Source organism: Gymnogyps californianus, chromosome 24, assembly GCF_018139145.2.
Source record: "Gymnogyps californianus isolate 813 chromosome 24, ASM1813914v2, whole genome shotgun sequence".
NCBI classification, from domain to species: Eukaryota; Metazoa; Chordata; class Aves; order Accipitriformes; family Cathartidae; genus Gymnogyps; species Gymnogyps californianus.
In genome coordinates, this window is record NC_059494.1 from 2,089,913 (window position 1) to 2,117,714 (window position 27,802).

At 44.0% G+C, this 27,802-nt stretch overlaps 3 protein-coding genes across 5 annotated transcripts in view; all 3 read right to left on the reverse strand.

Moving 5' to 3' along the window:
• INSR (insulin receptor) overlaps window positions 1-12,589 on the reverse strand; it is a 51,535-nt gene extending 38,946 nt beyond the window's left edge. Inside the window, exons 1-2 of the mRNA XM_050910568.1 lie at window positions 12,488-12,589; window positions 3,618-4,169 (exon numbers count right to left, since the gene is read on the reverse strand). Coding sequence (XP_050766525.1) covers window positions 3,618-4,169; window positions 12,488-12,569 — 634 coding nt within the window. The 5' untranslated portion in view covers window positions 12,570-12,589. The remainder of the gene's footprint in view (window positions 1-3,617; window positions 4,170-12,487) is intronic.
• Window positions 12,590-20,961: 8,372 nt separating this feature from the next.
• Window positions 20,962-25,475, reverse strand: USE1 (unconventional SNARE in the ER 1). Of its 3 annotated transcripts, XM_050910514.1 has the most exons (8): window positions 25,374-25,475; window positions 25,071-25,120; window positions 24,522-24,600; window positions 23,842-23,994; window positions 23,602-23,620; window positions 22,833-22,863; window positions 22,428-22,590; window positions 20,962-22,196 (listed from the first exon to the last, which is right to left on the reverse strand). In XM_050910514.1, the coding sequence occupies exons 1-8, from the start codon at window positions 25,473-25,475 to the stop codon at window positions 22,014-22,016; spliced, it is 780 nt and encodes a 259-aa protein (XP_050766471.1). In that variant the 3' UTR covers window positions 20,962-22,013. The 3 variants fall into 3 exon arrangements, with proteins under 3 accessions (XP_050766471.1, XP_050766472.1, XP_050766473.1); XM_050910515.1 differs by lacking the exon at window positions 23,602-23,620 and having other exon boundaries at window positions 23,838-23,994; XM_050910516.1 differs by lacking the exon at window positions 25,374-25,475 and having other exon boundaries at window positions 20,963-22,196; window positions 25,071-25,187.
• Window positions 25,476-26,298: 823 nt separating this feature from the next.
• Window positions 26,299-27,802, reverse strand: part of MYO9B (myosin IXB) — a 38,782-nt gene continuing 37,278 nt past the window's right edge. Inside the window, exons 40-42 of the mRNA XM_050910425.1 lie at window positions 27,655-27,794; window positions 27,243-27,370; window positions 26,299-27,089 (exon numbers count right to left, since the gene is read on the reverse strand). Coding sequence (XP_050766382.1) covers window positions 26,650-27,089; window positions 27,243-27,370; window positions 27,655-27,794 — 708 coding nt within the window. The 3' untranslated portion in view covers window positions 26,299-26,649. The remainder of the gene's footprint in view (window positions 27,090-27,242; window positions 27,371-27,654; window positions 27,795-27,802) is intronic.

Consider the following 27,802-nt stretch of genomic DNA (forward strand, 5'->3'; position numbering starts at 1 on the left):
ATCATGTTTGGCAGATCTAGACTGAAGTCTAGGACGTGGCATTTCCAGCATTTTTGTTGTCTGCATTCTTCAGCAAAGACGCTCTCTGCATGAACATGCTGCACCGAACCAAGAACTACGTTTTTACGGCAATAAAAGTAAGTATGTATGTAAAAAAAAAACTTACAAAAATGTGGGCTGAAAAGGTACAAAACCTCCAGAACAGGAACAGCACTTGGCTGCCATGAACAGCATCAGGCTAGACCCAAATTCCAAACAGACTACATATTTCCCTCCCTTCCTACCCAAAATATAACATGAGTTGGCCTTAATTGAACTGAATTGCTTTTCACACCAACACAAGTAATTTAGAAAAAATAAAAGAAAACTTTCAGGAAAGACATCCCGACCAGTCTCAATCTATGGTATAGCCACCTACACATCTTTGCACTCAGACACAGATTCCTCAATATTGCAACTGTTTTTTCAAAGCGTGCAGCTGCCCACAAATCAGTTCCTCCCAACCAGTTTCATCCACAACCTTCGCTCTAACGTCTGTAAGAAGATCCTTTACTTTGTTGTCTTGAACATGTTATCACCAACTGAAAAAATTTCTGGGCTGGAGTTATAGCTGCAAGGATGATTCAGAGACTTGGATGTGTGCCTCAGAGATAATTATAAGCTATAACTGAAAGTTAGTTTTGGAGTTAACTGGGATATCTGTGCTGATTGCAATAAAGAAATATCAAAGATGCAAGACCAGTATGAGATGTGGCAGGGATAACGTGAAGGAAGCGACCACAGAGAGCAGGCAGGGGAAGGTCAGGGACTGGTGTGGAAGAGATGGGGGACACCCAGGACCCCACTCCAGCCCCAACCGTTGCCATCTCCCTTCCCACTCACACAAGATCTTCCTGCGACATCTTTCAGCCTTCCCTCATGTGCTCTCTCAAACTTCTTGCCCATCTCCTAACTTTCTCCAGCGAGAGTCAAAGCTTAGCAAGCTGGAAAAGCTTGCCAGCTTGGGACTTGTCTCTGTCAATTGACACACACTCTGTAACATCAAAACAATCAATATTTACATATGCTTTAAGGATTTTTTCCGGTAGACAAAACAGCAAACAAAATATCCTGACCCACGGTCCCAGGGCAGCAGTGCTATCAGTTCGGACAGCAACAACTTCACATCCAGAGATGCAAAACAGAAAACAGCAAACAGGAGATTCTGCACCAAGCTTTATAAAACAACCCAGAGGTACAAATAACCTGCGTTAAAACAAACAACACACAAACCCAAACTTCCCCAAGAAAGTTATACTGAAATTGCAACATTTCACTTCAGCATTGGCTAAAAGACAAAGAGCAAAAATAAAAGAGGGGAATACTCTTAAAACCAGAGAGACGGGAGACTTCAGCACAGCATTAGCTGCTGAAGATTCCCAGATAAGCTGCAAAAATGCAGAGGGAAAGATTTCATGACATTAATACCCTCCATACTGGCAGTTGCTGTGAGGCTCTTCAGGCTAAGGAAAGCCAAAGTACAATTCACACAAGCTCTTAATAATCTTGACAAAACAATTACACACACTAAGGATACATTATGGCTGGCACAAGAACAGAGAACACAGCGATTCCACCAACAGGTTCACTAAATAAATGTCACTTCATCTCTACCATAGTTACTAGCGAGCATGTGTGCTGAAAGTCTAAAGACTAGTCAAAAAAGTCTAAAAAGTCTAAAAGACTACTCAAGCTGTTAAAATAACTTTAGAAGCATACAGGCAGGTGTCACAAGGCACAGCATAATACAGATACTGGCTTGTTGAGAACACCAGCTACCAATAAATAAAGGCACAAATCTTAGCATTCAAAGCAAAGATAAGCGTGGCTTGTTAAGTGGTTTTGAAAATGCATACCAATTACAGCCAAAATATGTAGGAGCGTTGCTTCTCTAAATCTTCTACAAGGAACACAGAAAACCAGATGGGAGCATCTGTATATAATTACTTCTGAAACCATTTTCAAATTCAAATTTCAACTTCAAATTCAAGTCAAATGGACTTACTAGCTTGGCTTCCTTAGGTAGCTAAGCTAAGATAGCATGTGATATTGTATGCGTATCCTCCAATAAGTTTAGCTGAATTTGTATGAGAGACTCAGGAGCTGAGATTTCTGCCCCAATGGTAAAATACTACATTCCTACAGGTTTCACGGAAATAGGCAGTCATATAAAGGAGAGAAACCATACATTCCAGCCTGCTGTAGCACAGCCCCAGAAAATTCACAGGAACGAGGGACATTATGAATGGTCCAGCCACAGAAAAAGTTTCAGTTAGATTGTTAACCTTATGAAATAGCAGAAAACATAAAACACGAATGTGTAAGAAACCAGGTTTCAGTGCTGCTGCAAACTGTATACCAAAAGAGTTTACAAACTAAAATGCTTTATAACCTTATGTTTCATTTTAAAAGAGGAATACACATACACATTTGCATCTTCTTGCTCACACCCTGTTATTCTGGCAACAAAAAATAACCACTTTCTTTAAAAGGAACCTAGACGATTTCGGGGTGAGGAGTAGCAGAGGGGAAACCACATTAATTTCATTAGTTTATGCATACGGGTAGGAATTCCTTCTCAAATTTGGCACTTAGCACTCAGAATTGCCCTTTAAAGCTTGGCAAGAAATCCTCTCCATCCCGCAAGTTTCCTAATTTCGTCTTAGGACACACTGCTTCATTTGGATGCACTACCTCCAGAAAGACAGACAACCCTAAATGTGTCAGTTTTACCTCAATTCACTTTGCTCCCCGTCACTCAGATTTAACATAAATCAAAGTAAATATACAATTAAAACTAAATTTAAGCTCAGTTCCAAGTCTGGAAAACACAAATCTGTATGAGATTAAAAGCGACTCTAATACAGTTTAAGAACTGGAGTTCAGGGGTTGCAACAGCAGCTAACTTTCTGAACATACCTTCTCCCCTGAACCAAAACCCCAGGCTCAAAGCCCGGTTATTTCACCCTCCCCAGGACTCCTGCTACGGGCAACCCTCATCCAGGTCCTCTCTCCTCCTCCTTTTCCCTTCAGGTCTGACCTGGCTTCCAGTTTCTTACTCTGTGCAAACGTTGCTCGCTCATCCACATACCTGCCACCTTTTTATGGCAGGAAGGTTTCAGTAAAAATGTAATCACACCTTTCTAGAGTTGGGTTTATTCCATAAAGACTTTTCCCCACTGTTCTGTTTCCGCCTGCTGCAGCCTTTCAGTCAATCTGGACTTTTAATCCCCTACTCAAGCCCCACCAGAGATACTAATACCACTTTAAATGTTATACAAGATACCAGTTACACTCACAGTCCATTAAACTTGCGAGCTCTAGGCAGTCCCTAACTTTCCAGAGAAACCAAGCACAACACTTCTGGATACATTATTCACATAGGTGAAAGAGCTGCTAAAACAGCCCCATCCCAAAGGTCCGTCCTTCACCTGTCTAACGTCAATTTTGAGCCTTGCTTTTAGGAACCTGTGCCTAAAGGTAGCAATTAATGGGTACCTATTAGCCCTCCAATAGCTCCGACAGGTTCAAAACTGACAGCAAAACCATAGCTGACATACACGACTCCGCAGACTCACCTCTCTGACAGCGATCGTGGGTCCAGCAGCGTTCAATGAAAATGCCATTTATCACAGTGGGCGGACAGTTGCTCTTCCCCTTCACAGTTCCCGGACACACATCTCCACACTCTTCTTTGTCATCCTTGTTGGCCACAATGTAATTATCTTCTACAGAATCCAAAATCCTTGACCAGTCGATTGTGGACAAGTAACATAATTCGTTGTTCTTCTCAATCCGCACAGCGCCTCGAGTAATGTTCATCAGGTTATAGAGGCCGATCTCTTTCAGGTGAACCATCTCAAAAATGACTAGCGCGTAGTTAAAAAACAGATGAGTTCCTCGAATCACAGTGAGGTTGGGGAAAAGTCCCTTTAAACTCTCCAGGCCATACACGCGAAAAAGAAGCAAGTAGTCTGTAATCATAGTCAGTTTAGGAAAGCTGAGCTCACGGAAATCTTCAGGCTTGGTTTTAAACATCAGCAATATTTGCAAGTGGCCCTCAATCACAGTGCAGTTCTCAAGCATGTTCAGCCGGGTCAGATTGTTGCGAATGTCCATGCTTCTGCAAACTGGAAGGCAAAGAACAACGTCATTTATTTATTTAAGAAAAGGTAATTGTTCTAGTTTTCTAAATACACAGTTTTGTCCAACCGCACCATAATACATAGCAGAATTCACTAGGTCATTCTCAATAAAGCATGCTTCAAGTGTTAAGAAATATACTGTGGGGAACATTCCCTGGTATACGATTACAAAATAAGACTGAGAGAGTATTTCATAATTTTTTCTGCCATCTTGAGTTTCTGCATATTACCTCTATCACGACTGTAGTTGTAACACCAGTCCTTAGACGTCATTTGGCGTTTACAAAAGTAAAAGATGTCCATGCCACAGAGTCTGTTTTCTTTAGATTGTTGCCAGCAACACACCTACCTCATCTCAGATTGTGCAATTAATGCCAGTGGATTAGAGGAAGTAATTTAGAATGGTTGCAGGGAGGGGAAGATAGGAAAAGAGTAATGGCTAGGAAACGGTAGTGCTTCAGAAGAGAACAGAAAAACCTGGAAATACACACATGCAAGAGTACAGCCTACACTCTTGCCCAGACTTTGCTGACAGGAGTAATTTACTACACTAGTAATTTTTGCCCTAAGCATTCTTTTCAGATTAGGTATTTGGGCTTTTTTGTTATTATTTTCTCAAGGTTGCAAATCTCCCTGCCCTGACTATGTGGACAGTTTATTTAGTAGAACCAGTAACCCAAAGAACTGGCGAAGTAAACAATTACATGAAGCATAAATTAGAAGGTAAACAGAATAATATGAATCCACGCACCAGCAAAAGGAAAAGATGGAAAGCAAAAAGTTTGAATATGGAAATATTTTTTTTAACTCTAAGCACAGGTAAGAAATCAAGAAGGAAATTTAGAGCACCGTGCCTGTATAGCACAACAAAAGTCCCAGTGATAATGCTTTTAAAACCAAACTTCATAGCCAGACCTTAATGATCAAGGGAAAAGCCTGTGGAAAGGCAAGCCTGCTTGGCAATACAACAGTGCAAAACAACCGTGTCCCTGTTCTGTCCAGGTGGATTCTTTTTAAATTTTTTTTTAAGACAGCATCCACTTTAGGGATTCTCTCTTTTGTCTACAGCTGAGACAGCCCCTGCCCCCCTCCAAATTAAAACCACACGATCTTTACTCTTTTTGTCACTATGTAAAGCTCACTGACTATAAAATTACCATGTCACAGCTTCAAGAAATCACCCGGCAATAATCAGGCCTTACAAAATTGATGTAGAAACAGATGTTTAATAGTTACGATTGTCTGACTCCTCATGGTTTTACACAGACCACTGCTGTGTGGGTTAAAAATAAATTCTATGCAAACATCTTAATGATTATTCAAAAATTTGCTCCACTGCAATAAAAAAAATAAATCTGGCAACACTAATATAGGATTTGAAGTAATGTTATTGCCCAATGGGATTTTTTGGCACTATATCCAAGTCGTTTCATAAATTGCTTTCTGGAAGAAAAAGCTAATGCACACAGCGCCTCAGAGATCAAGGATGTACTTTTTAAAAGTGGGAAAGGAAATCTGATGACCAACTAGCAGCAACCTCTTTGCCCCATGAAAAACTGCAGCCAAACTGGAAGTAAGCCAGAAAGCTGTCTTGCTGCACATCCCAACCGTGGGCTAAAAGAACTGGGAGAGCAACAGCTCCAGTTTAAGTACTCTAAATATTTATTTTAAATAATTAAGATAGGTATTTCCAAGGAAGCAAGTGTGTGACAGGGCAGGCCAGTGGTTTCTTCATGAAAGGAGAAATAACAGAAGGACAAATAAAACTCAAACATGGAAATTCAATGTACAAGTCACCAGTGCAGCTAAAACTATCTGATAAATTCAAAATCCAACATCTTGGTTCTTATTTACTGCTTGCTGAGCACACAGGCAAAATACAGCACGCTGAGGTGGTACCCACGACCAGTTGCTGTATCACAGTATAAAGTACTACCTAGAGTAATTTGAATGTATACAGCTGACCTTAAGGAAAAGGAAAGGTCAAAAAATACAGCTCAACTCTACAGACTAAGGATTACTTTCAAGAGTAAAAGCTCTAGGGTTTTATTGTGGCTCAAGGCCACAAAATGCATACATACACTAAGCACAATTACCTGAGTCTTTCATCATTTCGACTAGAATTAGGTAAGTCTCTACAAACCGGCCACAAGCTGGCCCCCAGACAACCCCTTAAATCCACACAGCTATCCCTGCTGAGCTCCATGGAAAGAGAAGACAGCAAAAGCTTGAGCACGGACGAAAAGAACCGCAGTTTGGTACAGTCAGGACTAAGTCCTCCAAGTGCTGTGGCTACACTTCAGGCTACGAAAACCTTCCTATCATCCAGTAACGAAACTGAGGAACCCGGTCCGAAGGAGCTATCCCGGGTGGTCATCTGCTGCATCAGCCCCACACCACGCATCAGAGGGCAGGGTGCCAAGCACCGAGGAAAATCATGATCCTATTTGGCTGAGAAACAGATACGCATCCAGCAAGGCTTCACGGAGAGCATCCTCTGCTTCTATCTAGCAACAGGCTGATCCTCTGCACTCCCGGAGTTCACAGCACTCACCATTTTCCTACATACTCAAAAGAAGTCAAATTACACTGCTTGTGAATCTGACCCATATCACTACAGGCTTCTAGAGATCACTACTAATACAAGTAGTGCTGCTCCTGGTCCAAACAGCCAGAAAGCTCCTCAAAGATCTTCCTATCTCCTCAAAAAATGCAATGACCTGAACACCCACTCAGGGTATAAACCTCCCTCGCCTTCAGCTCTCCCCATCCTGAAACATATCCCCCACTGGAGAGCCCAGAGAAGGTGACCAAAGGCTAAGATAGCCAAATATTTTGACCAGGTGTGTTAAAGAAGAAAGGTTAGCTGAAGCCGAATCTAAAAAGAGACAGGGAAAGCTTGGGAGTAAACAGCAAGGCATTCTGAAGAGTTAAATAATCATATAAATCTACCAGAGCTGGAAGTACACATCCACAATCCATCAGTTCTTTGCATTTTAGAACTATTTTTGTGTTTTTCACCAATTCTAAACTCTGACGCAGAATGCATTATTTGTAATTAGTGCTGCCAGCACAGACCAGACAGGAGATGCCACACATCCTGGCAAACCAGGATGTGACCCGAGTTACTCCAACTCTGCTGCTTTCAAAGCTGAGCAACAGCAATGTAATAAACTGGCACACTGTCTGCTGTGCTTAAGGGGTTCCAATACCGGGGGCTTCTGCACAAGTCCTTTTAACGGAAGGCAAAGTCAGATGCCGACATAAGCCTGGTATAGAAATTTAGGAGGAGTTTAAAACAAATCAGAGGTTTGTTTCTGAAATAAACAATTGAATAAAAGGCTAATATAATTGTAAATGTACAAAGACCAAAAGGGTTTATACAGATTTTTCCACAGTTAGAGAAAATTATACTTAATTATTTTTCATGTTCTACTTTAGTTTCATTTGTGACAAATACCACCACGGTATCTGAGCTCCTTTTTTTTACCACCTCAAGGATCAAGGAGAAGAATAAGGAGTTAAGAATATCTGAAAGAAAATATGCTTTTTTTGTTGGAGGGTTCTCGATCTTTTCATGCTTTTGAATTCGCTTCAGCAGTTTGTATCTTCTGTTCATGCAGTAGCTGCTTAAGTCACCCCATAAATTTATTGTTACCAAGACAACAAGAAGCCGTTTTAAGCAAAGTAATAAGTGTTTTTCACAGCTTCTCTCGACAGTATTTCTTCTGCAGGGACAGGGGAATTAATCAGCAATTCAGTATGAAGGCTAGGCAGGTTTGATCCCAGAAGAAGGAGAGCAAAGTTGAGCAGTCAATTATAATACAGACAACCTGGTTTCAAAAAACACATAAATCAGCTTTCAGGAAAATAAAAATCTCAAATTGATTCTCCAGTAGTAGGCCCAAAGCTATTCCTATTCAAACTACTGGCAAAAATCTCTACTAAACATAAATTCCTAAATTTCAGCAGAAACAGGCTCCATGTCCAGCAGCACAGCATTACGCTGCCAGAGAGGAAACACTCCTCCATCCCTAGTTACCAAGCTATTCAAAGTAACTTAAAAAAAAACCAACATCATTATAGACATGTTCCATCAGACCCCCAAGAAAAAAGTTGCAAGGCATGCTTTTTAAAAACAAACAAACAAACCCCAAGATGCCAAAGCCTCTTGAACAAACTAGTTTGGTAACAACCTTAAAGTAGTGAATGAAGAAACTAGATCTGATGTCAGAGGTTAGTTTTCAAGATAGAGTCTAACCAGGGGAATAGCTGGAACTTAAGCCTTGTTTATAGTAAACCACGTGGATACCAAACCTTAATGATTCACTGCTTCAGAGCTCTGGCCCTTCAACAATCAAGACCAGAATAATGCAGCGTTGCACAGAAAGATCACAAACCATTCAAGATAACTATTAGTTAATTCTGCATTTTTATAGTGTTTGCTGTCTACTTGAATAAACAAATTATTTAAGAAAAATTACACTCACTTTGGTCAAGTCAAAAGCTTTGCAAATCTGTACCAATACTTTTAGAAGAGGTATTAGGAAACGGGAAAAAGGACTTTCGGGTGTTTCTTGGGATAACTGCTGAGACAGGAAAACATCCTGTTAAGTGACAGGTTAGCAGAAGGGACTGTAAGACACCTTCTATCCTACTGTAGCAATGGTTTAATAAACATAAAAATAGTTAATTGTGAAATATTAATTTTTAAACCTCAGTTTTCCACCTCAGCCATTTAGACCTGATCAACGAAGCAAACTGAGATATGGACTCAAAAGTGAGCCTGTCTATAAACCTCCAGCCCCCCCAGATAACATCTCAGATACCTGTTATCTTTCACTACTCAAGACAGCGCCGCTGAACTGAGGGCAAACCTCTCACGGAGGTCGCTTTCTTTAATGCCAAAAGCATAGATAACCTCACAGTCTGGCCTATAAAGCCTGGTTCGCTATATCATTATGCTCTCCTCCTTCAATTCAAAACATAAACAGAAAACACGACTCATACTGCCGTGCTTCCCATGCAGGGAAGTGACAGCATCCCAGGACCACGGGAGATCACCCAGGTAACAGACAAAAGTCAATACTAACAGACCTTAAGATCCTCATTACTTCAAAGGGAGCAGGAACAGGTTTTACATGTTGCCAATATCAACATAATTTATATTCCGCAAGACAGTCACCCCAAAATTGACCTCCAGAAAGCTTATGGGTTTTACAGACTATTCAGAGAGACAGTTAGTGTACTACCTCTCTTTAAAATAGCAAGAGAGCACGCTGGGGCAGCTGATAGACACAGTTGTTGCCTAGTTTTGATACAGCCCTGTCCTGCTGCACTTACTCTTTCTACTTTATACTCTTGGGATCAAAATTTCATTCTAGACCGAGTCCCTGAATATCAAAAATTAACGCAAGGTTGAGGTGGAACAAGGGACCAGTTTCTTAATGAGTTTACAAGCACAAAAAAATCTGTATGAGCCAGAAATAATTATTAAGAAGCAATTTCTTTTAAAAGGTTATTACTACAGAAATACAAAGTGAAATCTGTCCCACCTGGTGATTTAGGTAGAGAGATCTCAGCTAGATTTCTAACTCCCACCATCAGCAGCAGGCAATGGAGTACACGTGCAGCGCTCAAACTCAGGTGAAGAGTTCAGAAGGGGAGGAAGCGTACTCTAAACTCTAGTGACTGTATTGATTAGTTTTCTACTAATCACAAAAGGAGCCCTAAGTAAGTTGCTCAGATGGTAGATGCAACCAACTAAAAACTGGGTGAGGTAAATCCCACCCTAAATACCACAGCTAATGAATTGACGTGCATGAGTCATGTGTGAGATTTATTTCAAGAAGTTGCATTATGTTTACACAGTGATAAAAAAACACACAAACCTGTTCTTCTTCACAAAACAAGATATATGTATCTTCATTTTATGCGCCGGTCAGGTCTCCTTTCCTTAACCCTTGCTTCTACTCCTCTCAGTAACTTCTGAGCTCACCAACTAACTTCAGTCACACGTAAAAGAGGAAGAGTTCTCACACATCATATTCCTAAAAGACTTATGAAAACTGGGGACGGCTTAAGGAGGAAAAACTCAGCGTCTCCATCCAAAGGATGCTTTAAGCGTGGACTCAAACCATCCACCCAGTTTGCCTACTGAGCCACCTACACACATACGATATGCTGCTTTCCCCCAGCCTCTTACCAGATACTGTCTAAAAGAAGTAAAGGGAAGAGAAAGATACAGGGCACAAGAAAAACTACGTATGGTTGGGCCCAGAAGTGGGGGGAATATCGTCACTGGAGAGCGGTGCTATCATGGGGCATGTTTGCAGAGAATGCAGGACACAAATCTCCAAGAAAGCAGACTTCATTAGGTCCGTTGCTGAGGGAACAACTTGTTTGCTTATGCAACTATTGTACGTGCATTTACCCTTCGAGCCACGCTGATGCAGGCCTTTGCGTTACTGTGTTGTTTTCCATCTGCACTGTAGTGCTGTGTGATCTAATCGTTCTCAGAAAATGGAGTCAAACATCAAAGTAGCTGAAAACCTTTTGCATTAGGGACCTTATCGTCCAAATTGTCTGCAAAATACTTGGCAAAGTATTTGCACTGCATGAATGATATAAAAATATTCCACCCTAGACTTTGCTTTGACATCTTGTGCATCACTGCTGTTTGTCCATCCGTGAATTGTAGAGCATATTTTCCTACCACGTAGTAATACAGCAAAGATTAGGGAGTTAAGATCATAAACACACTCGCAAACCAAAAAGCAAATATGATTTAAATAAATAAATAAGAAGCTTCAGTGTAGTAGTAATAATAACACTTTCAAATTAGGAACTGGTGGACTAAAGTTGTATACGTATTTATTATTAGTGCTATATGTCAACTACGTTTTCCGTTTCTCTATTGGTAACGGGCAGGTTTGCACATGCTTGCCAGCTGGAACTTACCCTCCCAAGTTAAAACTGTACCACTGGCCTCTTTCAAGGCTTCTAATGTAAAAACATGCATGAGGGAGAAACCGGGGTATTTTTGAAATCTCTGACTTGTCCGATTGCTGGAAAAAAGAGGCTGTCTTAAGGGTACATCCTGCTTTATTCCCTGAATAGCACACACATCTCAGAAATACCCATCATTGCACTGTCTGCACTTGAACCGATTCTCTTGCTATTGCCTTTTCCAATGGGAAAGCTAACAAACAGGCAGACTATGGGATTGTCTATGGGACAGACAGTTTACGTATCCAGTTAGCTCTCTTTAAATAAATACTTTCCTTTTATTAAAAAACATCTGTAAACATCACCCCAAATTAAAACCTCTAACTAGAAGAATTTCCTAAGGAAGTTTATTGAACGTAACCCATCAAAACAGCTTGTAAGGCTTAAACTCCTGTCAGCCGTGGAGTTAACAAGTTTGCGACCTCCAACACAACGTCTTTACATCTTGTATTTTACAAGACCCTGTTTAAACACAGATCCCTACCTCCGAGCTTCATCCCCCTTCGATACCTGTAGGTTCGAAAGACTACCTGAAAGTATTCCTGTGGTTAACGACAAAACCTCCCAACTCTACGCCTCGCCACGCTAAAACCCTTCTGAAACCAGAGCCGGTTCTGAAACCGGCCGAGGAGAGCAGTGTCAGGGCGCTACAGCCCAGACCTCTCCCAGCAGCAGGGCCGGGGAGGGGGGGCCATGCCCTTCCTCGCACCTGATCCACGCCGAGCCCCGGGGGAGCGGCCCCCTCCCCGGCACAGGGCGCGGATGGCACGGCTATACCCTCCCCGGTCCCACGCCTTAAAGCCCGGTCGAACGAGAGACCCGGAGGATCAGGACGCGCCGGTGAGTAAATCCTCAGGCGAACCGGGGGGGAGCTACAGCCCTCCCCCGCTACCGTCCCAGCTCCAATCTCGGCCGCCGCCGAGCCCTCCCTCACGGCCCGCTCTGCCCCACCGCGGTTTGGGGCCGAAAACGCCGAACCCAGGGATGAAGGTGACCCGAGCCGCTCCACCGCGGGAGGGCTGCGGGCCACCGCTCCCCCGCGCCGCAGGCCCCGGCCGAGCCGCCACAGCCGCCGCCGGCCCCGCGGCGCGGCCTGGCGCGGCGGCCGGCCCCCCCCCCCGCCTCGTCCCGAGCAGGTACAAAGGGTAAGCGCGGCGGGGCCGGGCCGCCCCGCGCCGCCCGCCTCGCCCCCTCACGGCGCGGGGCCGCGGCTCCGCCGCCGCCGCCGCCCGGGCCCCGCCACCTGCGCCAGCGCCCCGCCGCCCGCCTAGGCCGCGCCCCCGGCCCCTACTCACTCTCCCCCCGGCTCCGGCCGCACCAGGCCGCCAGCACCACGGCCACGGCCAGCGCCGCCACCGCCACCGCTCTCGGTCCCATGCCCGCGTCGCTGGAGCCGCCGCGGCTCGGCGCGTCCCGGCGGGGGCGAATCAGAGGCCGCGGGGCGGGCGCGGGGGCCGGGCCCGGCTTCGCATCGTCGGTAAGAGACCCGGAGAGGCACCGCAGCCCCCTTTATAGCGCCCGGCCCCTCCCTGCCCCTCGGTGTCGGCCCCGGCTCCGGCGGCCCCTTCCAGCGCAGGCCGGGCTGGCGGCTGCCTGCCTGGCCAGTAAACAAGGGGCTGCCCCCGTCAGCTGGGAGCGGAGCGGGGCGGCGGCAAGAGGCGGCGCGGAGCCGGGCAGGGGACGGGACGGGCTGGGCCGGGGAGGGGCAGCGGCGGCATCCACCTGCCGGGGGCGGCCCCGCTGAGGTGGCTGCGGGCCCGGGCCGGGCAGCGCCCGGCAGCGAGGGGAGGCCGGAGCGGCCGCCCGCCCCGCCGGCTCGGGTAGGAGAGCGGCCGGGATGATTCCTGCGAGCTTTGGCCGCTATAAAACCGGCTGAAGGTGAAGATGTTGGAGGGAGAGCTGCCCGAGGGAGCGTTTTTGGCCTCAGCAGCTTTGAGCGAGTAAAACGGAGAAGCTGAGGAGTTCTGTCACAGCTGCTCCCCGAGGGCCTAAAGCCCAGCGTGAGAGCAGGGCTTCTTCCCGGACTGTGACCGTTTCACGCCGCCTCCTCTCAGTAAAGGATTTGAGGAGGAGGAATCGGTCCTGAGACTCACTAAACAGAGCTATTTTCAGTATCAAAGAGCCCAGTCCAAATAGCCATGTCAAATTTCTGGTTGTCTTTTTCCAGTGGGATTCAGCATTTGATGCCTCTTCCTCCTTTTTTTAATCCTCTCTGGGTTGTAGTCGTGCTAAGCCACGACAGTACATTTACTGGTAACTTCCAGTCATTTTATCTGACACTTGCTTTCAACCATTTCTGCAAGACACTGAGTTATAAACTGCTGGAATAAAGCTTTTTTAATTCAAAAATACTTAGTAAATAGACATTCTTCTTTCAAATCTTTCCCCCACCATCTTCAGCTTACAACAGATCTCACTTTTGTATTACATTTCTTGCTCAATGGGCCACTAGGCAGGCCAGTGGTTACCAGCAGGTCACTTAGCATTGGCTCCTTTTTCTAGACACTGAATTGCTTTAAGAGAGTTTGCACTCTTTTAAATACTTTGTGTTACTTTTCCATTTAAAGAATTGCTGCAGTTGTCACAGGGATATTGCATAGTTGTGAACAGGAGGAGGACTGGTCTATGAAATCACTTCTATTTTGGTATGGCTCACTCTTTGACGTTCTTTGAGGTTTCCCAGTTGGATGGGGTAAGGTCAATGGCCTGATCTGACTAAATCACCCGAGTGTAAGCAGTATTAGCTGTGATGGTACCTGCGTAACAATAACAACATCTTGGCATTTGCAAACTATTTAAATACTTAGACGAAAGACCCTGCTTAAGTGGGGATGCTTTCTCTGTCATCATCACAGCATGAGAAGATGTGTGTCTGCACAGCACTGTAGCTGTTGAATCAGCCTGTTGGTGCATCAGAACTGCCATCACGAGAACAAATTTCCCCCACATTTCTGTTCTTGCTGCCATTTTCTCAAACGTGCACCACTACTTAGAACTCTCAAGTGCAGACGAGACTCAGAACCTAACTAATTTCAGAATACTTCAGGAAGTGACGGCAGTTAAGGAATGGAAATAAACAACAAAACTATGTGTTCTCTGCCTGCAAATTAACCTGCTTTATGACTATAGACTTTGCATAAAACAGAGCCAAACATCACATAGACAGCTTGGGCTATGTGGAATTTATAATGTGACTGTAATAGCAACCTACTTTTGCTTACTCACTTATGTTCTCATTGCCTTTCATGTAATAATGATATCAGCTTACAGATTGGCACAGGAGGATTAAAGGCTACAGATGTATTATCTTTCCCTAAAATACTATTTTTAGTTTCTAATTACTGATTAAGAACATCAGGGTGCAATCTTTCCAGCATCTTTCCCATACACTCACTGCTACATACTCATCATGCTACAGTACACTAGGTTTGCAATCAGATAAACCAACAGCAGCATTTGAAACTAAGCCAGCACCTGCTTACTCTTTTTTTTTTTCCCTAATAGCTGCACTGCAGGCTCTTCTCTAATTTCTGATTCAAGAAACTACTAAAATCACTAGTTTGATATATTAAATATGACTCCTTTCTTGACAACTTTCACATTTCTTTCTCCCCTCCAGAGATGTTTCATGGTTTAGTTAAAGTAACTTATAACTAAGCAGTGATAAGTGTCTGCTATGAACTGTGACACTTAGAAACTACTGGGGTTCATTTCTGAATCCTCCTAAGAAAATAAATATGAGAGACTTGAAATAGAGGGTATCTACCTATTTGACCCCACAAAGACTTATTTTTTTTGTTTTGGTCTGTTTCTTAAATAAATATCCTAAGTATCAACTGCCAGGGAAGCCAAGGAAAATAGGTATGGACCTTTTAAATAATATTCTGTTTTCTAACCTTTAACATTTTTTCTCTTTGATGCAGAAAATTATCTATAATTACATACCTGAACAGTGTACACTTGCCAAAGGATATTCTTCATAGGACAAAATTTATAAAAGTGTCCCAAAAGTATCAGCCAGGGATCTTTTCCTTTTGAAACTATTTAGAAAATTAGCATGGCAAAGTTTTTATTGTACTTTCAGAGCTGGAACCCAAATGGTGGTCCCCCACTGTGGTGTTTTCATGAAAACACACTTCAGTTTTTGTCATCTTTGGCATTTCAGCTGAGGTAATACACAGTAAAAGTGCTATATACTGTACAGTATGAAAGCAGTACATCACAAGATAATGCAGTAAATTTACAGGCCCTATCAAAAGCCTTGTTCCTTTTGAAATCCCAAGAAAGAGCTGTCCCATGGATCCATCTTTGCGCTACAGTCTCTTCACAGCTGCCAAGAATCACAGGACAGATTAAATGGTACAAAAAAGCCAGAGAAATAGCAATTTAAAGCTGTATGTCTAGGGCCTCCTTAGAAAAGGTGCACAAAGTCTGTAGGGTCAGTGCCCTCCAAACAACAGCATTCACCGTTTAAAAAAACAAAAAAAGGCAGGCCCTTATTCTTTGCTCATTAATGTAAATATACAGAAACATAAAGGTTAAAATAGTCTAGGGCTACGGGCATGTTGTTATCATGCCCAAAGCTGTTTCAGATTATGTTCCTTCTACGTGGCACATCTGGCATGGCTTCAAGTCCTGAAGAAGGACTTTGACATACATTGTCACCAAAAAAAAAAAATTGGGGGGGCCCAAACCTCGCACTAGTTTTTTGCATTCTGTGCGCACTGGTCTGCTGTAGCCCACAAGGGCTGAGGGGAAAAAAAAAAAAAAAAAAAAAAAAATCTTTGTGGAGCTGTGTCCCAAGCTTCCTTTTCTGTGAGTTTGGAAACACAGAGTCATACTGCTCTACCCTACAAGTGCCTCCACATGAAACCAACCTAAGTGTACTGGCCTCCTAATCAGATCCCAGCTCCTCCAGATCAATGCTGCTAGGAATTGAAGTCCTTGGAAGCTCATCATCCCTGGCAGCAACATCCCTAGAGGAGGAACCACCTTTGCATGAATGAGTCCGGAAGATGACTTTGTAAACCAGCTTGACGTTACTCCCTACCTTCTGAAAGGGCTGAAACTGCCAGCTTTATCATCATTTTCATTTAGCTTTCCCCTGCTCAAGTTAACAAAGCTAAGACAGACGGAGCTGTTTAAGCACCAAGAATACAGTTCTTCAAAGTCTTATCTCCAGGGCCTGCTGTCTGCAGCAGTACGGGTACGCTAAATGCATCAGCGTTTGCATGCTACCTTCGGAGCGCAGTCACATCCTTGTATTGACACAACTGCATGTGGAGAGAGAACACAGCTTGGCTTCCCGATCACCGAGATACTGCGCTGGCTGAAAGCTTCGTGTATTGAAAATGAAATACATCTTTCTCTCATGAAATATACACTGGAACCAAACACACATGTGGGTGGGTGGGTTTTGGGTTTTTTTAGCTATACAAAAGTAAAGTTCCATGCTAATTAATCAGTCCAGGAATATTCAAGGAACACACAGCTTTGTGCCCCAAAGGAGCTTTAGAGCAGTTGACTCACCAAGAAGGTACATCAGTAGTAATTCTGTTTTAAGAACAAAAGAGCTGAAAACCAGTTCAGTGAGCCAAAGCCACACAGCAAGCCAGAAGGCCGAGCTGAGAGTCAGAATTCTCGCTTTCTGCTTCATCCACCATTCAGTATGGCCTTTTCTTAACAACAGGTTGCTACTGCCTGGGTGAACAGTTACCCCGTTGCTCAGGTTGCTCTATTTTTATTGATTTGTCAAACATACTTTCCTGCTCACAAGTTTCTCACCATGCAGTACGCACATTATTCAGCCTCCTGTCCTTTGAAGATGCAGAAGAGTTGCTGCTGAAGCCAACAATAGCTAAGTCTCTGCATCATTGGCAGGATGTTGCTGTAAAGGTTACAGAATTGACTTCTCAGTGACTAAAGCCGAGTACAGGAGAGCTGACCTTGGAAAATTTGTCTCATCCTGTTTGGAGTCACACAGAACCATTTGCCAAATATCTTAATATAAAATACTTCACGTCATGGATTGACAAAGTTCCTTTCTTACCCTTCCTTCCGTCCACACCAAATCCGATAAGTGACTGCTCTCTTCTCGATGGGAGAAAGCTCAGAGGATGAAGATCTGGTCACTTTACGTGCTAAGGACAGAAGTCCCAGTTTTTTACTGTTGAAACAGGAAACACTGTCAGATCCTTCTGGAGAATTCTATTGTTACATTAGCAAATACAACCTTTGCCCAAGGTGAAAATGGCAGAGGGCATCTCTCTGCCACACGCAGTTTAAAGAAACTGGAGATGAAGGATACAAAGGAAATCACAGCTCTCCACGGCCTACTGCAGCGCTGCCTCGTTTTATCTGTTTTTGTCCAGTTTCTGGGTTTGTTCAGTTTGATTTTTGGATGTCACAGAGGCAGATGCAATATTAGACTTACTTTCCATTCCTTGTCAGAACATTTTTGTTCTAATTCAGCATCAAACTTTTCATCTCGAAAGAACCTAGATTTTTCTTCATTGCTACAAGAACCACATGACAGTTGGCTGTGGTTCCCAACCTGCGTCTAGCATGCAGGGCCCAGCTGCGAAACAGCCAGACAGATCTATATCTGGCCTTCGGTCCCCTCCAGCCTCCTCATCCACCATTCTTTCCTACAACTTCTCGCAGTACACCTAAGCCAACCCCACGTCTAGTTTGCACAACCTACTCCGCTGCTGCCAGGCATGCTGTTCTCTATCAGCAGCCACGTGCAAGTTAGCGGCTGCAGCAGCGTCACTCTCTAATACATAGCATGGGCATGCCGTGCTCCAGGCGACCAACTGGCTACACCAGTTCTAATCTACAGCTCACCACCCCTACCCCCCCCCCCCCGCCTTCTTTGTCTCTTTTTTTTCTTTCTTTACACATTTTTGCTGATCGAGAGTCTGAGAGGGACAACCCTCTGGGCAGCATAGGGGAGTTCAGCAAACTGCAACTGTATGCTCCACGCTGCTTTATCTCACATTTTGCATTCTGAATGACACAGAACTTCTAGTTCCCGTTTTGATAACCAGTTTGTTCTGTAACTAGGAGACACGCCCTTTCTTTGTAAATGTTACAAATCAGGCATATCTGATCCATTATTCACTAACTGCTGCTGCTTCCCACTTCCATCTCCTATTAGGAGGTAGCGCTCATGCCAGAAATGTCACAGCAGTGTCATGTGACAGGTGGTATTGATTTAGCTAAGTCGGGTTTTAATGTCACTCTTGTTCAGTGGGAACACACGGTGAGCGCACACCAAGCCTCAGCAATGTGGCAGATCAGGACAAGAGCTACCAGCCAGCCCTGCACTGGGCTGTACGACTCTGGAATAGCATCAGCACTCAGCTGTAGACCAAGAAATTTGATTATTATTTTCTGCTCTTACCTGCTATTTTATCATGGTTAAGATTTTTTTCATGCTTGTAACTATTAATCATAAGACTTTGATTCTGAGGTTTCGTGTCGAGTTTACAGCAGAGACAACGAGAATGGAGGCGACTTGCCCGGTATCACATGGTGAACGGTCAGGAGCAGAACCCTGGTCTGTCCACTCCATCGTTTTCACCCTTTTACAAGATACCCCCTTTTGGCAGAATAGCTGCCAGTTCTGGAAAGCTGTTCACAGCCTATAAAGTCTGATACACGGAGGCTTTGCAAAGTAAAGCCCGGGGAACACGTGCCCAAACCAAGCTGAGATTACCCAGCCACAGGAGCCGTTGTACACAGCGTTCTGCTCCTGCCATTCATGCATCCTTACTGACAGCCTATCTACTGTAAACAATCCTTCCAAAACATCAAATCTAGCTGTGATCGAGGACACCGCTTAAACATTAAGTATTATAACACAAGGAGTCTCTGTCACCAAGGATGTTTGCCAGAAAAGCTTGGACTGACCCATAGTTACTGTTGCTGCCAGGCTCGGAAGCAGTGCATCCACCGGCCTGACATGACCCAAGTCTCCAAAAGATTTTTATTTTTTTTTTAACTTGCTGTCTGAAAGTAGGTAGTCTGCCAAGAAGCCAACCAAGGCCCAGCCCTATGCCTGATAAACATCTCTCCATCTGGATTTCCCAAGCTTTTGGGAAAGTTAAGCAATTCTCACTTCACAATGTTTGCAACTCTCACAGAAAGCTATTTCTACATAGAACATTATTCTGTAGAGAAGCACATCAGAGCCCCATGCTATGAAATGGAGCTGAGGGCTAAAGTAGCAGATCGTACAACCACCACCACCCACACTTTAGTCAAAAATAAAAACTGTCACTCCATCTATGAAATGTCACAAAGCCTTGAGCGATTGTTTATTCTAAATACTACTGCAACAGATCTTCAAAGTGTTTTTGAATGACTATAATTACTAAATGAACTCAAGAAAACCAAGGCCTGCAACTGCCAATTGACAAAACAGCCATTGTGTGCAGGCAGATTGCTGGCCACTGAGGCAATTAATCCGTTTGGTTTGCCAGGGCAGAAGGTAACATTCTTCCACCGGGTCAGAGGTAACGAGAAGCTCAGTGCAGCGCTGGAGGCACTATGCTCAACGGTCATGCGAGATATCACAAAAGGTGCTAGTAGGTACAGGATTCAATCTCAGCTCTGGCAGTTCATCCTTCAAAATGACAAACACCCAGGAAATGTCAACAGTCAAAAGTTAAATAGCATGTCTTTCTGAACTGATTTCCTAGCAGGCTTCTTTGTAAAGGAATTGCTGTTGACTTGGTGGGGTGGATATTTTCTTGCGGGCAAGCTATCACTAGTAGTTCCCCTTCAGGTCTTTCCAATTGAACTTCTAATTTAGAAGTGCCAAAAAGTTACAGCCAGGACATGGCTGATAGCAAAATTCAGCTTTATACTTGTCTGCAATGATGCACCAAGTCTTTTGCAAGCTGGAAAGAAAAAATTATTTCAAGTAATAAAGGGGAAAATGTTACAGACGATGAAGCATTAATGTTGTATCATTCCAATATCTCACACACAAAAAACATTCCAGAACTACATTCAACCTCTGCTCTAAGAGAAGAGCTCAGCACTGAAATGCCTGCAGGGAAGTAGTAAACAATTAGAATTAAAAAATAATTTGGTGACACAGCATTCACTGACGAAGCACAGTGAAATGTCAAACATTACAGTTGCAGAAAAACTTCTGGGAAAAGTAGAAATGTCCATAAATGGATTGCTACAGCCATAAATTTCTATGAAGTTCAAGGTAAGTAACAAGTTTGCTCGAACAGAATGAGCATATCACATAAATGAGCAGCTAGAAGAAAAAGCTGTGCTTCATTGCATACTCATTTGATAATCCACAAGTGAATGGCATACTAAATTGCAAACATCCTGTTAAATGAATAAAAATACTTTATGTAAACTGTCTTCATTAACACAGCTGTTTTTGTAAAGAACAAAGAACAATTCTGAAACAGAGCCTGCTACTTTGGGATGCGTTCAAAGAAGCAGTTGGATTTTCATAAGAGCTCAATTGTTGTGACACACAGTTCTTCCCCCCCCGCCTCCTCTCCCCCAGGGCTGCCGGGGAGCTCACCGGCCGGACAGGCCTACAACACCCCATCTAGTGGTGCAGAACAGCGGCGGGAACGGCAACCGCCACCGGCCGTCATCTGCTGCTCCGCGCTTCCTCAGCGTGAAACTGTACACACACCTAAACACACCGCTTTCCAGAGTAAGACTCCAGAAACAACAGCACAGATGCACAATGGCTCTTACGTTGTCAAAACAAACCTGGCTTTACTGCAGGCTCTAAATTTTTCTAGCAGTAGCAGTGTTTTAAAAGCATTCATTCTAGTTTATTTCATCTCTGCTTTATTGTAGTGACCTCTTAAGAATACAAGTTTGACACGAACACTCTTGACCAGAATAATTTGTCCCAAAAGGTGAAAGCTGAATTTTTTTTTTTTATTATTATTTCTGTCTTGAAAACACCATCTTCCTTTGCCCTCATCTTACAGTGAAAAGAGGTTTGTACAGGTGAGGTCTACACCGTACGGAGAGTACTGCGTGTACAATTCTGCGGTGCCAGGGTCACAGTGTTTCCTTAATGCAACAGCATCAACATAACTGACAATGAGTAAGTGAGAACATTTGCGCATACAAAAAGGGAAGCAAACATTGCAACAGCAAGCAACTTCAGCCCTTACTATAGTAAGTCTAAACTGAAGACGACTGCAAAGTCCAAAGTCCCAAATATCCATCTGGGAAAAAGGTGAGCCTGAGAATAGTTTTACCTGTTGATACTCTCTGAATCTGAGCCAGGCAAGCAACTCAATGGCAGCATTCTCTTCCTACACCCTACAGCTGTGTACGTACATAACTTTGTAATTAAATATTGTGTTGGCAGCAAGGTCCTAGTTCAGCGCAGTAAAGCTGTAAAGACAGGAAAAATTGTAAGACTTCAGCTGTTACTTATATTCGTATTGAGTAAAAGCCTTTTAGGAGTGGTACCATTTGCTACAGCCACATTAAAAACAGAGGACTGTATCTATCCACTAAAGAACTTGTTAGCAGCTCAGCGTAAATTGCCATCTTCAGCCCAGTTCTCCCCTCAGTAGGCAACGATATTCACTAAGTAAAAAAAGTAACCAAGTATCCAAGTGTAGAAAGCTTTCCCCATGAAACCCTTCACTGAATGCAGTGACCGCACAAGAAGGAGATGCAAGGGTAGGCCTTGGACAGCCTCTTTAAGGACATGATAGGTGGCAAAGAAGTTGACTGCTGACAGTTATCATACCAGCTGAGCTTTCCAACTGCACTTCTGGCAGTTTTAAATAATAATTAAAAAAAAAAAAATCATTTTAGTTTGGGGAAAATCCTGATAAAGAGAATCATGCTGATGAATATAAAACAAACTACAATTAACATTATCCACAATAGCCAGTTGACCGATTTCTTTGCATGCTGTTCAAGGCGGTCAGATTCATCCTTGAGCTTCTCAAAGTTCTGGTCTGCCATCCTGAGAGAATGCGATAGCGTCTGGGGAGCAAAGAGAACAAACGGTTTCAAACTCAGATTTGAAAGTTCTGACCTCTATTTCTTCCAACAGAGAAAAGGTTCAATTGCACTATAGAAGCAGACAGGTATTGCCTCCAAGTCTCCCCACCCTAATCTCACTTGTAATCAAGTTATAGGTATAGTATTTAACATATTAGCACTTTAACCTTCCGAGTTGCAAAATTGAGAGGTTAGCACTGTAACATCCGCTACCTGGTTATCTTGTTTTATCACATTCTGCGCGGCCAGAGTGTTGTTTTTGAGACTGCGAGCCAAACTTAACATTTCTTCAGCTAACTTCTCCTGCATATCCTGATGGTGCTGTAACACAGCATCCAGCTCGACTGCTGACTGCTTCTCATCAGATGCAAGGCCTCTGCAAGAGCATAAGGGAAAAAATATTGGGATTTCTACTTCCTTGTGGGTTGGTCTCCCAAGGTTTCCCCAGACTCTGCAACTCTGACAAGACAATAAGAACAGTTAAGTCAGCTGAAGTCATTATATTTCAGTTTCTACCAGCAGGCACTTCACCCAAACAGAAGTACATCTGTGATTTAAAGGTCACTGGGAAAGCAGTTCCCAAAACACTGAGCATCAGAATGAGAAATTTTGACTTACTTCCGCTTCCTTATGTTTAACTCCTCAGAATCTGGAAAAAGAGTTAAATTTGTATTTTAGCATGTTATAAATTCCCATGCAATCATAGGCCGAAGAAACAAGTTTTCTGTAAGGGATTTTCAGATGTTCAAATCCTACTTGGCCCTCTACCCCAAGGAATATGGATTTCAAATGCCCACCTGCTTTCCACAGGGAAAAGACAACACATAACATCAAAACTATGGTTGAGAGAAAAAAACCAGATGAATCATATCCCTGAGGGCATGGTTTAAGCCCGTGTGTCTTGGTTTTCTCTTTCAGGACACGTTAGATTGGCCTAGCTCCAGCCACTGTAACAGTAGCTATGGAAACGGCAAATTAATTCCTACCAGTTCCCTGCATGAATAACATGGCTGTATATTTAAGGGGAATTGAACAACGCCTACTCCAAGCACCTAAAATCACATGATTTGCTCAGAGCAGAAGAGAACAGGGACAACAATAAAGGTAAATTGTCCTTGCTAATTCTATAATTAGAACGTCTGTTTCTGTACGAATTCTAGAAAAATAGGTTCCTGCAAGTCCCTGCTACCATACTGATAACAACACTTAGGCTTTCATCTGTTAGGGTTTTTGGTTTTGTTTGTTTTTAAAATCTGCTATCTTGAAAAGAAGTGAGCCACTAAATTAAAAGTACACTTTAGCCAATCTCTAATACCTGACCTTCCTCTTTCTCTCCCTGTAAGACTCAGGTTAACTAAAGTTAGAAAAAACAACAGATTAAACTTACCATCGATAGCCAAGGGGTCCTGGGAGGCAGAAAGAGAAACAAAACAGAAGATTACAAAGGGCCAGTGATAAAAGACAGTCCTCCAGGCCTAGCACAGTGCCTAAGCCCAGTATTTAGACCATCCAAACCAGAAAAAGGTGACTCCCCACCCAGCCTGGGGCACAGCCACCAAAGGCAGCCGAATGCAACAAGAGACAATCTATAAAGTAGCAGTAAAGAAGCAGCAGCACCAAAACATACTGTACCAAGCAGCTCACTCCTCATCTTGCCTGTGCAACGAGCCTTTGTCTGCAGATGAACTGTTTTAGTAGCTGGGGTTCTCTCTTTGGTTGTTGTAGGGGTACGTCCAGGGGCCAAGAACTGATTTGCCAGAGCCTTTTCAGTTGATGAAGACTGTGAGTAGGAAGAAGCAATGAAAAGTCATGAACATCACATTCTGCAGCGTGAGGCCACCTGGATGCGTGACCAACAAGGATGCAGGGAGCATTTCCACAGCTGCTTCCCACAGAACAGTGAAGTCAGTCTGAACAACAGCACTGACTGTACCCGCACTAATTGCGGTACAGCGTATTGGCATTTCATAGCGCTCCAGATGCACGTGGTACCATCCAAAAGAGGTGTTAGGCCTAAAGGACAGTACCTGCCCCTGCATCTCACATCAAAGAAGCGAGAAGGATGTAGGCAAGATACACTTTGCTTTTGAAAAGGAGGAAAGAAGTTTCAGATTTCATTCAATACTCCCTTTTAACAAAATATGAAAATCCAATATATTTATTTACGTTTTTACAAGGACTGCCTGATAAGATTTTAACAAGTGTTATTTTGAGACGTAAGATAAAGGCAAACATAGGAACCAGGCAATAAGGTGAGTATAAGCAGAGAACACTTAAGTCTTCTCAAGCTGAACTAGTAGATCTTACCAATTTTTCAGCTTCTAAAAGTCCCTTTAGGAAGTCCACTTTGCGAGAATATTCATTCAGCAGTTCTGGGGCTGGCTTGCTATTGGAATTGAAAAATAATAATATGAAAACCAGAAATTATCAGTATTTTCTATTGTTCAGGTGACTCCAAATAAAATAAAATAAAAAAACCAAACACATGGTTCTTCAAAGAAGCACGTTTTAACAGATGTAGCCTCAGGCTAGGAACATGCTTGCAACCCCCTGCAAATCACCTTTTCCAAGGCACTGACAGCTCGGGGCACAGCATGCCAGAGCGGCGCGGGCACTGCCCAGGGCCAAGGCTGACATGCAGGGAAGTGTGTCGGAGAACATGACGGAGTTGCACAGCTCCTCGCAGGGCTGTGTCGTAGCTGCTTTGCGGGCAGTTTCTCCCTCACTGACAGGTATTTCCACAGGGAAACGTACACACTACTGCAGTGTTTATGGGTTATGTCTGTCTTACAGGTAAGAGACTAATGAAACCACAAAAGACACCTGCCCGCCCCAGGACTTCGGAGAGTGACTCACCTGGACTGCTTCTTCAGCTCTCGGAGCATGTCTTCAAGAGCAGCCACATACTGAGGAGAAAAAAGCCTTTAAGCGACAGCATTAAGGAGAAATATTCTGTCTGGCAGAGGCTACTGCACGGCTGAGAGCGAGGCTGGAGTTTTAACACTCCATAGCACTCACTGCCTCCATTTATTTCCAGGAGCCGAACCGCGCTGCTGCGGGGACAGAGGGGCAGGAGGCCCCCGCGCCCCGCGCTCTTCCCGGCCGGTCTCCCCCCCGCGAAGCGTCGTCCCCAGAAGGCCGAGCCGCGCCTCACCTCACCTTCTCCAGCCGCCACTCCTCGGGGTCCCGCCGCTCCGCCGCCAGCGCCTCGCACCGGCTCAAGAGCCGCATCAGGTTCAGCTCCAGCCGCGTCGCGGCCATGGCGGACGGTCGCCAGCGGAAGCTGCCTCAAAGCCACTTCCGGGCGGCGGGCGCCATCTTGGGGAGGGGCGCGGGGAGGGGCGGGAGGCGCTGGGCGGGCTGGCGAGCCGTTACAGCGTAGCGCTGTGAGCGCCGTTATATTTAAAAAAAAACCACAAACCAGCCCAAAACAAAACAAAAAAAACCCACACACCCGTCCACAGAGGTGGCTGCTGCCTGGGGCCACTGTGGCAGTGCTGTGGTGGCATCGCCACAGCCCCGGAGGCAGCGACTGAGAGTGCCTGAGCTGTGCCCTTCCTTCAACTTCAACACGGAGCAAGGCCAACAGACCAGGGATTTCAGATCAATTCCGTGAAGGGCTGGTGCACAGCCTGCTCCTTCAAAACGTTTTATGTATGATCGCACCTCGCCCTCAGGGGTTTCCCTGCACAGCTGTGAAGTGGGGAGAGGATGAGGCAGCTCCGCACAGCACAAGCATCCAGCACTATGGCTCCGTGCTGGGTTGTATGTTTGCTCCAAGAGCACCAAAATGCTCCGAGGTGACACCCCGGGCTTGCCGTTAGGGCTTCCTCTGTGCAGAGCTTTCCCAATGCTTTATGAAGTACTGACAAAGATACGCGATTCCGATTAAAGGCTTCCTTCAGAAGAAATTGTTCATTAGACAAGACAGACATTGATAAACTAACACATGTATTTTTTAAAAAGTGCAATGTATTAATAAACGTTTTTATATATTTTGGTCTCAGTTAAGGCTATTACAACATTAACAGTTCTGTAAACCACACAAAGTTGTCATAAAACCATAAAAAAAAAAAAAAAAAAAATCAGGCAACACACGTTGCCCCAAACTCACTGTTGGTCCCATTAGAGTCCATTGTAAGGCAAATGGAAAAAGGCACAGCAACAGAATCAGGGGACTTACTTTTTTTCCTGTACACTCAACCCATGTATTTTACTCAACATATGTTTTATGTTGTACTTTCGTTGCAGGGTTTTAATTTAAAGTGAAGAAATATTTGTTTTAAACAACCTTGCTTAACCCTCACCAGTACTGTACATTTCCAGGCTGCCTGCCCAGCAGCCACCTAAAAGAACATGGACAAGTTCACAGCCTTCAAAGGGTTAAAGCCAAAGCTGCAGTCAACTTCAAAAAAGTCCAGACAGCTTAAGTATTTCACTTCTCTATACAGGGAATGTGAGAGTAAGGGTCCGAAAACCTCCGTTTTAGTTTTGCTGTTGGTTCGTATTCATCCAAGAGTTCCTGAGCGTGGGCCATTGCAGACCCTTGTGCAATGTATACAGAGTGGATTTTATCAGTTCGCCTTGCTGGCTGCTCCCTTCGTCTCACCATTATTTGAGACTCTTCGTTAGCCGAAATCCTGCCCTCGGATTCTGTACGTTTGAAAATCCCAGGAGGAAGTTTTATATTTGCTGTTGGCATCACTGGAGTTCGACGGGGCACTTTAATCCTGGACAGTGTTAAAGATGATCTGTGTCTTGAAGCCAGGGATGCAGAGGAAGAATTTGAAGAGGTTTGCAAAAGAGAAGGCACTTTGCAAATGTCTTTGGCAGGCATACTGGAGCTCTGAGCACGGCAGTGTAATCCAAAAATTGCTTTAAAGAAACAAGATACTTAGATACTGAAAGCATGCATAAAAATGTAACTTGATACAAGCAACTGTGACCAGATAACATCTGGTCAGCTGGCTGTATGCAGTGAAAGATGTAGAATAAGAAAAACAAAACACACACTACCTTAATACTGACCTTCGGTATCCATCCGTCCTGTTCTATCTTCAAGCAGGCTCTCTGTGCTTGCTGAGGTCTCAGAGTCTACATTTTCCTCATCAGAGCCTCGCTGATCAAGCTCAGGTAACCGGTAAGTTATATCTTCCCTAAATCAAAACAGAGATTGTAGCACTCTGGAAAGATAGTGTCTCTGATACGAGCAACTTTAGGCAGCTCATATTCAGAGGCAAACCTTCCTGCGTGTAGTCATTAAATATTAATTCTCATGGTATTTTCTCTCAGCTAGTCATTTGTGTTTTCCTTTTCACCTCCATAAAGGCACATAGAACACAATTAACTAGATCGTTTTGGACAAAAGGTATACTGCTTTACTATCTGTATTACCTCCAACTGCAATAGGCATGACCTACAGAGATAAAGGGTGACTTACTTTTCTTCTTTTATTGACTGTATACGATCAATGAGAATCTCCTTTTCCCGGTTATCAGCTTCAGAAACTTCTTCTTCTTCATGCAGTGAGTCCAGTTCTGAGTTGCCACTGTCATTTCCTTTGACCTGTGAGCTTTTACTCTGCAAGA

Coding starts and splice junctions, on each gene's coding strand:
- USE1 (XM_050910514.1), bottom strand. CDS start 25,475: ATGGCCGCGACGCGGCTGGAGCTGAACCTGATGCGGCTCTTGAGCCGG. Junction 24,601..25,070: donor GAGCTGAAGAAGCAGTCCAG/GTGAGTCACTCT, acceptor CAATTCCAATAG/CAAGCCAGCCCCAGAACTGC. Junction 23,995..24,521: donor TTTTAGAAGCTGAAAAATTG/GTAAGATCTACT, acceptor TCCTACTCACAG/TCTTCATCAACTGAAAAGGC.